This window comes from Gracilinanus agilis, chromosome 1, assembly GCF_016433145.1.
Source record: "Gracilinanus agilis isolate LMUSP501 chromosome 1, AgileGrace, whole genome shotgun sequence".
Lineage (NCBI taxonomy): Eukaryota > Metazoa > Chordata > Mammalia > Didelphimorphia > Didelphidae > Gracilinanus > Gracilinanus agilis.
In genome coordinates, this window is record NC_058130.1 from 202,279,743 (window position 1) to 202,293,309 (window position 13,567).

Sequence of the window (13,567 nt, forward strand, 5' to 3'; positions counted from 1 at the left end):
TCAAAGAAAATTCTTATCTGACTGCTTATCTTAACAGTGGTTTATTATAACAAAGGAACAAAGATGGGTGAGGAGTGTGGGGTCCTTTTCAGCTTGGCTAAGCCCAAGGCTTTAGCCCAAAATGCTCTTTCCTCCTTCCTCTAGTCTTTCAACTATCTAGTCTATATACAAAGAAGTAAAAGTCTTTCTCAGTTGGCACAGAGTTGGGGCAGGAAGCTTCAGGTTGGTTCAGCTCACCTCCCGGATCAAGGACCCCTCTGGCTGCTGTAATGTCTAAACAGCCTCTGTGGTATTATTTAGGAAATATAGGAGAAACAGGATCACATTCAGGTCTTCCAGGCACCAAGGGAAAAGCAGGGAAAATCTTAGGTATTAATATGTTGAACCCTGAGATCAGGAAAGTCCTCTGTCTCCCACCAAGTCCAGAGATAAAAGGTTCCCCCTCCCAGTTCTATTTCCCACAAGCCTCTGATGCTATTCCAAACTGTTGTTCCTACTCTTCAAGCTTCCGTGCTTGCAACATTCCAAAAGCAAATCTCCTTTCTGTACCAACTTTTCCTATAGCTTCTAAGATAGAAGGTAAATGTAAAGATAGTTTTTTTAGTTAAAAATATTTTTTAAAGAATCTCACCGTACTGCCTCCTTTTAAGATGGGGGAGCTCACATTGCAAGATAGAGTCCAGGCAGAGAGTTTGGTCTCATGGCTTCCTTCCTCACAGCTCACAGGGACCTGACTCTGAGGTTATAAACAGAGGAGAAGAAAACTGAAGTCATCTAGGAGTGATAATTGGATGCCTAAAGGACAGAGATCCTCCTGGGCACTGGACTCAAAAGGAATAAGAATTTCCTTCAAACATGATGGCTGAGCCCTTCTATTCTGAGACCAGAGCCCACCCAAGATAAAAATAAAAGTGAAAAAAAAAAGCTGGGGAAATTAGAAAACAGAAAAAAAATCCTAACCATAGAAAATTATTATGGAAACAAAGAACAAGGCACAGACTTAGAAGGGGACATTGAAATCAAAGCAGCCACATGCAAAACTTCAAAGAAAAATGGAAATTGGTCTCAGGCTTTGAAAGAGCTAAAAAAGGAATTAAAGAATCAAATAAAAGAGGCAGAATAAAAATGGGGAAGAGAAATGAAAGCAATGCAAGAAGAAAATAATAGCTTACAAAGCAGAATTGGCCAAATGGAAAAAAGAGGCATAAAAAGCCAATGAAGAAAAGAGTTTAAAGTAAAATAAACCAAATGGAAAAGGTGATTCAAAATCTCACAAAAGAAAATCATTTCTTCTTCTTCCGGGTTAAGATGGCTGCAGAGTATTTGCAATACCTCAAAAGAACAAAAAGGCCAAGTTCAGATGAGCGAAGGGACTCCATAAAAGGGCATAGCATCGAAGTTACATGGGATTTGGGCATCTCCATGCTATAAGGGGGCAAATTAGCTCCCACCAAACCGCAAGCTGATTAAACTCTCCCCACCCCACCTACAGGGTAAGATTCATAGCCAGCACCCTAGAATTAAAGCAGTGGGGAACAACCTCTAAGTTCTTGGCAGCAGATCAAGAGCAGCTAGACCTGAAACCCCAGGAGGCTGAAAAGTGCACACTTGGGCACAGAAAGGAGAGTGGGGCTGGGGCAGCATACATGAGAAACCATGCAGACTCAAAAGAGTAGCCTCAGACAAAAATTGCTCCATAGCTCCATACACAGAGAGTCTTCCCTCTTCACCCAGACTTCTGAGGGAAGCAAGAAACAGCAGAGTAATGGCTAGCAAGGCTCAAGAAAAACCAATAAAAGAAGCAAGAAAAACCCACTAACTCTAGATAATTTTTACATAGAAAAAAGCCAGACCACAGAACATACAGCAGAGGAGGACAAACATGTAAACACATCCAAACCCTCCCCCAAAAATGAAAATTGGTCAAAGCTCTTGAAGAATTCCAATCTGTGATCATAATAAAGGTAGAAGAGATTTGACAAGAAAAGTGGGAAATAGTTCAAAAAGAAAATAACAGTTTAAAAGGCAGAATTTCACAATTGGAAATTGAGGTTCAGAAATCAAATGAAATGATAAGCAAATTGAAGACCAGAAATGACCAGCTGGAAGCCATGAAGAGCCAGATAGACCAGACTAAAAAGGAAAACCAGAAGATTATAGCCAAAAACCAGTCTTTAAAGGCGAGAATTGGGCAAGTAGAAGCCAATGATCTCACGAGACAACAAGAATTAATAAGAAAAGTCAAAAGACTGACAAAATAGAAGGAAACATGAAATATCTCAATGAGAAGATGACAGATCAAGAAAACAGGTCTAGAAGAGATAATTTGAGAATTATTGGTCTTCCGGAAAAATCAGAGACAAATAGAAATCTAGACATCATACTATAAGAAATTATCCAAGAAAACTGCCCTGATGTTCTTGAACAAAAGGTCAAAATAGACATTGAAAGAGCCCATAGAACACCCTCTACACTAAATCCTCAAAAGACAACCCCCAGGAATGTAATAGCCAAATTCAAAAGAAAACCATGTCTTAAAATTGGGCAAATAGAAGCTAATGACTTAATGAGATATCAAAAAACCATGAAACAAAATCAAAAGAATGAAAAAATAAAAGAAAATATGAAATATCTCATTGAAAAAACAACTGATATGGAAAACAGATCCTGGAGACACAATCTAAAAATTACTGGACAATCTGAAAGTCATGATTATTTTTTAAAAGCCTAGACATCATATTACAAGAAATTACCAAAGAAAATTGCCCTGATGTTCTTTTTTTTAAAACCCTTACCTTCCATTTTGGAATCAATACTGTGTATTGGCTCCAAGGCAGAAGAGTGGTAAAGGTAGGCAATGGGGGTCAAGTGACTTGCCCAGGGTCACACAGCTGGGAAGTGTCTGAGGCCAGATTTGAACCTAGGACCTCCCATCTCTAGGCCTGGCTCTCAATCCACTGAACTACCCAGCTACCCCCTTGCCCTGATATTCTTGAACAAGAGGGTAAAAAAGAAATTGAAAGAATCCACGGATTGCCTCCTGAAACAAATCCCTAAATGACAACTCCCAGGAATAGTATAGCTAAATTCAAGAGCTCTCAGGCCAAGGAGAAAATACTGGAAGCAGACAGAAAGAAATAATTCAAATATCATGGAGCCACTGTGAGGATTACATAAGACTTAGCTTCTACATTAAAGTATCAGAAGACTTGGAATATGATATTCTAGAAAAACGGAATAACAACTACACTCACAGGAGTAGAGAATCCTATCTTCCCTACAGAAAAGCAGGAGGGGGAATAAGATGGGAGGGGCGTAATACAAGGGAAGAGGAATTGGGAGGGGTGCTAATTAAAAGCAAACCACATGTGAGGAAGGACAAAGTGAAAAGAGAGAGAAAGAGCAGCTCAAAAGGGGAAAATAAGATGGAGGAGAATACACAGATAATAATCATAACTGTGAATGTGAATGGAATGAACTCACTCATAAAATGAAAGCAGATAGTAGAGTGAATTCAAAACCAGATTCCTACCATATATTGTTTACAAGAAACACATTTGAAGTAGGGAGACACATACACAGAATAAAAGTAAGGGGATGGAACAGAATCTATTGTGCTTCAGCTGAAATTTAAAAAAGACAGGAGTAGCAATCATGATCTCAGACAAAGCTAAAGCAAAAAGAGATATAATTAAAAGAGATAAAAGAAACGACATCTTGATAAAAGGTTCTATAGACAATGATGTAATATGAATGCTAAACATGTGTGCCCTAAATGGTAAAGCATCCAAATTTCTAAAGAAGAAATTAAATGAGCTTCAGGAGAAATAGACAGTAAAACTATAGTAGTGGGGGACCTCAATCTTCCTCTCTCAGAACTAGATAAATCTAACCTCCCAAAAATGAGAGAGAAATAAAGAAAGTGAATAAAACTTTAGAAAAGTTAGATTTAATAGATCTCTGGAGAAAACTGAATGGGAATAAAAAGGAATAGACCTTCTTTTCAGCAGTACATGGTACCTACACAAAAAAATGACCATGTACCAGGGCATAAAAATTTCACAACCAAATGCAGAAAAGCAAAAATAATAAATGCATCCTTTTCAGATCATAATGCAATAAAAATTATAATCAATAAGGGTCCATGGAAAAAACAAATAAATAATTAGCTGGAAACTAAATAATCTTATTCTAAGAAAGGGGTAGATCAAAGAATAAATTATAGAAACAATCGATAATTTCGTTAAAGAGAATGACAATGAGGAGACAACATATCATATGGGATACCGCCAAAGCAGTACTTAGAAGAAAATATGTATCTCTGAACTCTTACATCAATAAAATAGACAAACATGACAGCTGGATTGAATGTAAAAAGCTCTGGATGGAGATCATACATAGAGTCTGTGATTCACATAATGTCAGAGCTAAAAGGAATTGTAGGGGGGTAATAATGCCTTTATTTCACAGATGAGGAAACTAAGACACAAAGGGGTTAAATCACTTTGCCCAAGATCACATAAGTAGAAAGAAGCAGAGCTGGAATTCAGAACTTGGTCCTTCTGACTCCAAATTCAACTAGTCTTTTCCTTCTACCATTCTGTATCCCAGGAGCCAACTTACTATGTGACCATGAATAAATCACTTCCCACTCTAGGGTTCAGTTTCCTTCTCTGTAAGACGTGACTATTGGTCCAGATGACATCTAAAGCCCTACTCATCTCTAACATTATATGAATCACAAATTCCCTCTTCCTAACCTCTGATGTTTCTTTCATACAGGAGCTCATGGGTTTAAAGACTCCCCCTTTCTCCACCTTGTTTGTATTTTCAGTCTTTTAAGATTGGGAGAAGAGAGCAGAGACTGAGGGAAGAGAGAAAAGACTGTGGGGTCAGGGTACTCACTACCTTCTTCTCTATCTGGACCATGGACACTTTTCTGAAGGAGAAGCCCTGGGGAACAGTCAAGGCCAGTTGTACCCGGTAGGCATCTTCTTTGACATTACTCAGCTCCAAAACAACAGAGAGGCTGGATGAAGGGGCCAGGCGCAATTCAAGAGATCTGGGGAAGAAGTCAAGGCATAGTTCCCAGGACCCATTTATCAATCAATAAGCATTTATTAAGTTCCCAGGATGTGTCAGGCACTGGTCTAATCAGGGAAGTGGGATCAGTTTTGGGAAAGGTTTGGATAAAGATCAGTCTCAGGATGAGTGCTAAGGTCAAGGGGCAAAAGTCAGAGCATCAGACATACAAACCCTGTGTGATGGAAGTTCACCTTCAGATCAGCCTCACATTTGTTGTCATCTCCGCAATTTTTCTCAAAAGGAATCTAAAAAATATCAACATGAATTTCCTTCCACCCACCCCTAAAACATCTTCCTTCTTTTTCTGGTTATCTCTCAACCTCTACTCTTACCTCCTTGGTCTCTGAATGTGGAACAGGCCTCATTGTAGGCTGTATGGTCTTTCCATGAAGAGCCATGAGGGAAACCAGGAAAAGGGATGGGGAGGGAGAAAGAGAGGTCATTAAAATGAGAATTTTCAGAGGTTGGGTAGACTCTGGGTAATATCTGGCTATAGGCTTTGTCCCTTTTCCAGAAGCAGCTCTACTTCTCATTGCAGTATCATTGCTCTTCTCTCCCCAGCCTGCTGTTGCCTTTAAAAGTAGATGATAGGGGGCAGCTGGATCGAGAGCCAGGCCTAGAGATGGGAGGTCCTAGGTTCAAATCCGTCCTCAGACACTTCCCAGCTGTGTGACCTTGGGCAAGTCACTTGACCCCCACTGCCTACCCTTACCAATCTTCCACCTATAAGTCAATACACAGAAGTTAAGGGTTTAAAATTAAAAAAAAAAAGTAGATGATAAACCAGGGCAGTTAGATAACACAGTGGATAAAGCATCTGGCAGGGAGTCAGGAGCATCTGGGTTCAAATCTAGCCTGAAAAACTTCTAGCTTTGTCACCCTAGGCAAGTCACTTAACCCCAATTTTTGTATTGATTTTAAGGCAGAAAGTAAAGGTTTAAAAAAATGAATGATAAGCCTTCTAGTAAGAGAGGCCATGGACTTGGGATGCAAAACCAGACACACATTTTTGGTCATGGCCAACGTAAAAATTTATTCTGCTTGACAATGCATACTGTTATAAGGATTTTCTTTTCTTTCTTCCTTCCTTCCTTCCTTCCTTCCTTTCTTCTTCCTTCTTCCATTCTCTTTCTTTTTCTCTTCCTTCCTTTCTCTCTTTCCCCCTTCCCTCCATCCCTCTCTGTCCCTCTCTCTGTTTCTGTCTCTGTCTCTGTCTCTGTCTCTGTCTCTCTCAATTGGAAGAGAAGATATGGGAGGAGGAGAAAATAAATGCTTATGAACTGAAAAATAAAGTGGAGGAGGATGCTAATGGGTTGAAGCTTACCCACTAGGCTGAGAGAAGTTTGGAAAACAAGGATTACTTCATTTTAATTTTTGTATTCCCAGTGCCTAGCACAGTGGACACTTAAGAGCAGACACTAGTCGATACTTGTTGACAGGATGTTTGATGGAGTTCATAGAGGAGATTTCCCCTGATAACATTGCTCCATGATCCAAAAGGTTTCTACTGCTGGCAACTGCCTCCTAAATGGTTAATCTACCTCCAGAAATCTCCACTCATTTCATCCTGAATACCCACTGAAGATTCATTTTGTGATAGGGTGTTTGAATTCTAGCTCTACATTCTTTCATCTATGAGTTTGTTTTCCAATTTTTAAAATGAGAGAGTTTGGCCAGATGGTCTCTAAGGTCCTTTCCAGCTCTGATGTTCTAGATGCCTAAGGTCTCTTCCCCCTCTGACATTCTAAGTTCCTATGGTCTCTTCCAACAACAAGTTGAGGATTCTAAAATTACATAGAATTAAATTCTCACTCCCACTTAACATCCCATTCTTACAACTCCCTCTTACATTGTATTCGCCCTCAAAAAGAGAAAAGGTCAGGGAGACATTGATGGGGGAGATGTAGTCCTCAATGCATACCTAGAGGAAACAAGTATATCAATATTAGAACTATCTGTTGAATCTCTCTTGCCCCAAACTAGTCACATTTCCCCTCTCAGAGCCAAACCCCATAATTTCCTCACAGGAAAATTAAACCAGTGTCGTGTGCAGGATGTCTCTAAGGTGACTGTCATGTTCCCTCCAGTCTCCTGTTTCCCTCCAGGGAAATAGCCCCGACTTCTGATCCGGTGTCCATCCAGTTTTAGGGTATATGTGAGATTAGTCACTAGAGGCCCTGGACAGAGTGAAAAGGGTTGGGAAGTTGGTAAGAAGGAGGCCTGACCTCTGAGCAGGGAAATGATATAATGGAAGGAACAAATATATAAACTTGGGGAAGTCTCTTTGCTTATCTGCACTACATTTTCCTTATCTGCAAAATAAAGAAATTGGCCTAAATCAAGGGTTCTTAATCCTTTTTGGTGTCCCCCTTAGCAATCCAGTGAAGCCTATGGACTCTTTTTTAGAATAATGTACTTAAATGCATAAAAAAAACAAAACATGGGATTGCAAAGGAAACCAACTATCCCGAAATGTAATTCCAAAATTACAAAAAAAAAAAAAAAAAAAAAGTTCATGGACCCTAGGGAAGTACCCTTGGACTAAATGACCTGTAAGGTCCTTTCTAGTTCTAAGTCTATGAAAGAATGAGATTAAATGGGGCTAGTGGGTGGGTGGAGAGAACTGTTTTCTGTAGTAAAGGTGACTAAAGGATACTAACCTATGAATTTGGGTGTGAGGTTCTTGACCCAAAAGCATACAGTGATGTTGACTCCAGACCTCTTTGCAGTATCCTGGTGGGAACACTCTACTTCCTGTACTGGGATTTCCATTGGGGAGAAGTCCAATGAAGAGATGATGTCCACAACTGGACGAGAACTGGATGAAGGGAGATCAACAGGAGAGATCATTCAAGTAAGAATTCACAAAGGAAGGTGGGACACTGGATAACATTTGACTGTGGTCTTTCCCCCTTCCCAGAGCCATCTATTCCCTATCCATTTTAGATCTCATGTTTCTTTCTCTGTAGACCACTATCCTTATTCTAGCTTCCACTTTTTGAAAAGTGCATAGCATTGTCCCAGGCTGAGCTCTGCCCGATTCAGGGCAGGGGGCTGCTGAATCATCCCTTTTCCCTCAGATACCCATCCAACAATCATATCCAGGCATGAGCCCTCTCATCTCTTAAATCCCCAAAGTCAGTGTCTTTTCTAGATTGAATTCAAAGGACTTTGTTTCATCTCACCTCAGCATGATAACTTGGCCCTGAGTCCCTATGATCACATCTACTAGTCCATCTCCTCCAAGGTCCCTGACACCATGGATAGATCTCCCAAAGTGCTGGAGTCCTGGGGATACTTGGACACCCTCTATGCGCTATGACAAAAAAGAGACACACCACTAAGTTAGTAGCTCTGAGATCAAACAATTGGGAAGAGACAGGGTATAGATAAAGGAACAGAATTAGGTTCTTCTGGGAAGCTCTTCACCTGGCTAGGCTGGGAACTGAGTCCACCAGGCTTCCCATTGTAGATGTAGATGGCCCCCCTCTCTTCCAGTGGGGCTCCCACAGCCACATCTGTCAAATCATCCCCATTAATGTCAGTCAGAGCAGAGATGGCTGCTCCAAAACGACCCAGAGGATGTCCAGATTCCCCTTGTAGCTCCATCACTACCTGGAATGCCAGCTGGAAGCAAGAAAAAAAGTCATACATTCATTCATTCACTTATTTATCACTTCCCAAAGCATTTACTAAGTACATTCCATGTGCAAGGCACTATTATCAGATACTGAGATTACAAAAGAAATCAAGCAAATGGGTAATTTATGGAATCTTCAAGCTAGAAGGGACAGATTTGGAAGGGACCTCAGTAAAGCAAATCATGTTCCAGATAAGGAAACTGAAACTCAGAGAGGATAAGCCTTTTTCTGAAAGTCAAACACAGAGAATAAAACTTGGATCTTCAAAGTCTCTGCTCAGTGTTCTTTCTCCTGTGCATCTCCTCTTCAAAAATCTTACACTCTAGATAGGAAAAAAAAAACACTCACACTCTTGCAATGTAAGCTGGCGAAATAGGGGCACTGAGAGGGAGGCTTCCTTTGATCTACTGGACTAGAGCCACATGTGCTCTCGTTCCTTCTAGTGGGCTCCGTGCTTAAGGAGAGGCTGGAATGATCGATAATTATAGTAAGGGTAATAGAAACACAGGGAAAAGTGATGTTAACTCTTTAACATCAGGAGATCAGGAAGGAGGTAAAACTTAAATTTGTCCTTAGAAAGAACAGGCTTTTCTTTTTCTGTTTTCCACACTTCTCCAACCTCCTGTACCCCACTACCCCCACATACATATAAAATGCTTTTGCTTTCTACCTCTTTCCTTCGGTAGACAAAAACACGGCCTCCTCTCCACTCCCCATAGAACAGGGGGGCTCCAACCAATAGCAGCTCCATCTCTCCATTTTGGTCCACATCAATTCCACACAACTCCCCACCAAAGTAAGAGCCAACCTAGAGAGAAAGACAGAGAGAGACAGAGAGAGAGACAGAGAGACAGAGAGATGGTATAATGATGATCACTTACATAACACTTGAGGGTTTACAGAGCACTCTCTTCACTATAATGCTATGAAGCTAAATAGCAATAAATAATATGACTTCCACTTTACAAAGGAAGAAACAGAAGTTAAGTGACTTGCTCAAGGTCTCAGAATTCAGATCATGATAACAATAGGTATTATTTCATTTAATTCTTTTTTTTTTAAACCTTACCTTCTGTCTTAGAATCAATACTATGTATTGGTTCTGAGGCAGAAGAGAGGTAAGGGTTAGGCAATGGGGGTTAAGTGACTTGCCCAGGGTCACACAGCTAGGAAGTGTCATGTCAGATTTGAACCCAGGACCTCCCCTCTCTAGGCCTGGATCTCAATCCACTGAGCCACCCAGCTGCCCCTCATTTAATTCTCAGAATAGCTCAGTGAAGTAGGTACTAGAGTATTATTGAATTCTAATTTACAGAAAAGGAAACTGAGTCTTACACAGGTTAAGTGATTTGCCAGAGGTCACACAGCTGGTTTGTTTTAGAAGCAGGATGCCAATCCACTGAGCTGTAGCTAGGTAGGACAATTCAGAGCTTTGTCCTGAAATTTTGCACAGTGCTAACAATACCATTAGCCCTTCAACAATAGAGAAATAAGATTTCAAGAATAACTAGTTAAAATAGGAAGATACAAGATGGTGTTGTCCTCTCCCCACCTTCAACTCTACCTGTAGCCACATACTCTGCTCACCTGGGTTCCTTCAAACTTCTGAACTTGGCTCCAGTTTCCTCCCTTGTGGTCTGGATCTTGGAAGAGTAGCACCCGGCCCACATGCTGATATCGAGGAGCACCAGCTGCCAATAGTTTTCTCCCTCCCTTGGAGAGGAGCCAGGCCACTGAATAGCCTGCAGAGGGAGCCGGAGACTTGGAGACAAGAGCGTGTGGGGCTGGGTACATAGCCAAGGGTTTCTTGGAGTAAGGCACTTGTATTTTAACCAGGGAATTAGAGGGGAGGAGAATATGACAACCTTACCCAAGTAGCCATCTTCTGCCTCCTGGTTCATGGGCTGGTTACCCACAAATGTTTCATCCTTCAGATCTGGTTCCAGGTCTATAAATCCCCCAGCCCAATCCAGAGCCCCAGCAGCTCCCACCACACTGCCGCCCTGCAGAAGGAAAGACACTAGGGGCAGGTCAGCTGTTTTTGTGCCCATCTTCAGAATCAACTTTGTATCTGGGTTTTACTTAGCTACTTTGATCCTCAGACCACTCTGTGGGGTTTCCCCACTCCAAAGTTTATCCTCTACCCAGATGCTATGGGGATTTCCCTAGAGTACAGGTCTGATGATGTCATTCCCTCTACTCCATAAATTCCAATGTTTCCTTAACTGCCTTTTCTTCAACCTACCTTGGCCAAGTCAGCACTGATCCCACTGGAAGACAGCTCCATCTTGAAAGAAATCTTATCTTGCTGTTTACTAGTGCCTGTGAAGAGTCATAGAATAGATGGACAGTGGAAAGAATATTAGATCTCAAATCAGAGGACATGGGTTCAAATTTTAGCTCTGCTACTTGCTACCTATGTCACCTTGAGCAAACTGCTTAACTGTCATAGCCCTCAGATGTTCTACTTAACCGGTTCCTAACTTTTTTGAGAATAAGAATCCTTTTTAATATAAAAATTTTTAAGGTCCATTTCCCCTAAATAATAGTAGTTGTACTCTTTATGATCATTAATTGATAAATAATAAGAACAATAACGATAGCTAATTTTTATAGACACTGGACTTTTGACTATTTCACAGACAAAATACTTGGTCTCCAAACTCTGGGCTTTTTCACTAGCGGCTATCCGCCATGTCTGGAATGCTCTAACTCCTCATCTCTATTTCATGGCTTCCTTCAATTGTCAGCTAAAATCCTGTCTTCTACAAAAAGCCTTTCCTGATCTCCCTTAATGCTAGTGCCTTCTTTCTTTCTTTTTTTAAAGCCCTTACCTTTCATCTTAGAATCAATATTGAGAGAGGTATGGGGTTAGGCAATGCAGGTTAAGTGACTTGCCCAGGGACACACAGCTAAGAAGTATCTGAGGTTAAATTCGAACCCAGGACCTCCCATCTCTAGACCTGGTTCTCAATCCACTGAGCCACCTAGCTGCCCCCCACATAGTAGTCTCTTAATAAGTATTTATTGACTAACTCAGTGATGGGCAAACTACGGCCTGTGGGCCAGATATGGGCCCCCTGAAATGTTCTATCAGGCCTGGGGACATTATTCCTAATCTGATGAATACAATGAGTAGGATACAATACAATGAAACTTCGAAAGAGTTGCCTTAGAAATAGACTGACAGATGAGCATTTCCTTTCCTTTGGCCCCCTCTTTAAAAAGTTTGCCCATCACTGGACTAACTGATAACACATACTCTCTATGCTTACTCTCTCCTTTGGTAATTCATCACCTTTTATGAGTTTCATTATCACCTCTTCGGGAATGACTCCCAGATGTATATCTCCAGCCCTAGTTTCTCTTCTGAGCATCTCTCACTGCCTGGTGGACATTTCAAAATAGATGTTCTATAATAATCTCAAATTCAACATGTACAGACCTGAAGACAGGCGGCCATGGGTTCATATCTAGCCTCAAACACTTCCTAGCTGTGAGACCCTGAGAAGATCACTTAATCCCAAATGCATAGCCCTTACTACTCTTCTCACTTGGAACTGTTGGTACTTAGTATGGATTCTAAGGTAGAAGGTAAGAATTAAAAAAAAAAATTCAACATGTACAAGACAGAACTCTCAGACTTAGATACTTCCTAGCTGTGTGACCCTGGGCAAGTTACTTAACCTGAATTGCCTAGTCCTTACCATTCTTCTTTCTTAGAATTGATACTAAAACAGAACCCCAAACTCACTCCTCTTCTGGATATCCCTGTTCCTCTGAAGGGTACAACCATCCTTCCAATTATTCAGGTTCTCTACCACTTGGGTGGCATTCTTATTCCCACTAGCCAAAGTATCCAATTTGTTTTCAGATCTTAACTCCCCCTGAACAACATCTCTCCTCCATTCCTTTTTCTTGATTCGTAGGCTGCTACCCTAGTACAGGTACCCTTCTCAACACCTATCTCTTGGACCATTTCAAAGCCTCCTCAATGGTCAGCCTCCCTCAAGTGATCCTCTATTCCAATCTCCCCTCCATGCAACTCCCACACTGTTTTTCCTAAATCACCCACCTAATCAATAAACTCCAGAGGTTTCTTTTTCCTGTTAGGACAAATATAAACTCTGTATGAGGTTTTAAAGCCCTTCACAACCTGATCCTTATATCCTATTCCAGTCTTATTATGTCCTATCCAACCTCTGGGTTCTAACCACAGTGGCCTGCTTGCTATTATTACACAAACACACCCACTCCAATTCATCTTTACACCCACTATCCCCCATGCCTGGGAAATTTTCCTTTTAGAATTCCTTGATTCCTTCAAAAAACAAGTTCTGTCTCCAATGTGAGCTCTTTCCTGGTTCCCTCAGCTGCCAAAACTAACCATCTCCCAACAAAAAAAATTATATATATATATATATGTATATATATATATATATATATGTATATATATATATATATCACACACACACATACACACACACACACACACATTGTCTCCTTGAGAGCAGAGACTGTTTTATTTTTTGTCTTTGTAACCCTAGCACTTAACACAGTACCTGGCAATAGCCAGCAATAATGTCTGTCTGTTGATTAACTGAATATAGATGATATTCTGTCCCAGGTCATAGCATTCTGCTATGAGAAAGGAGTTAGTCCTTTCATTTTAGATGAAAAAACTGAAACTAGGAGTTGGAAGTGACTTGCCCAAGGTCACAGAGATCCTAGCCAACAGAGAAGGCAGTACAGGGAGAAAGTTCCCCCAAACCTGTCCCCAAATGATTAAAATTGTCAAGGACTGAGAAAGAAAAACTAACCCTAATCCCCAGAACTCCATA

The 13,567-nt window shown here is 40.8% G+C and overlaps 1 protein-coding gene across 1 annotated transcript in view; it reads right to left on the reverse strand.

The window, feature by feature from the left end:
* ITGAL (integrin subunit alpha L) overlaps positions 1-13,567 on the reverse strand; it is a 37,743-nt gene that overhangs the window by 10,651 nt on the left and 13,525 nt on the right. Inside the window, 13 exon segments of the mRNA XM_044678709.1 lie at positions 632-736; positions 4,909-5,062; positions 5,257-5,330; positions 5,418-5,560; positions 6,922-7,006; positions 7,111-7,262; positions 7,746-7,903; positions 8,271-8,401; positions 8,515-8,712; positions 9,397-9,534; positions 10,314-10,468; positions 10,597-10,729; positions 10,972-11,048. Of these exon segments, the coding sequence (XP_044534644.1) occupies positions 632-736; positions 4,909-5,062; positions 5,257-5,330; positions 5,418-5,560; positions 6,922-7,006; positions 7,111-7,262; positions 7,746-7,903; positions 8,271-8,401; positions 8,515-8,712; positions 9,397-9,534; positions 10,314-10,468; positions 10,597-10,729; positions 10,972-11,048 (1,703 nt within the window).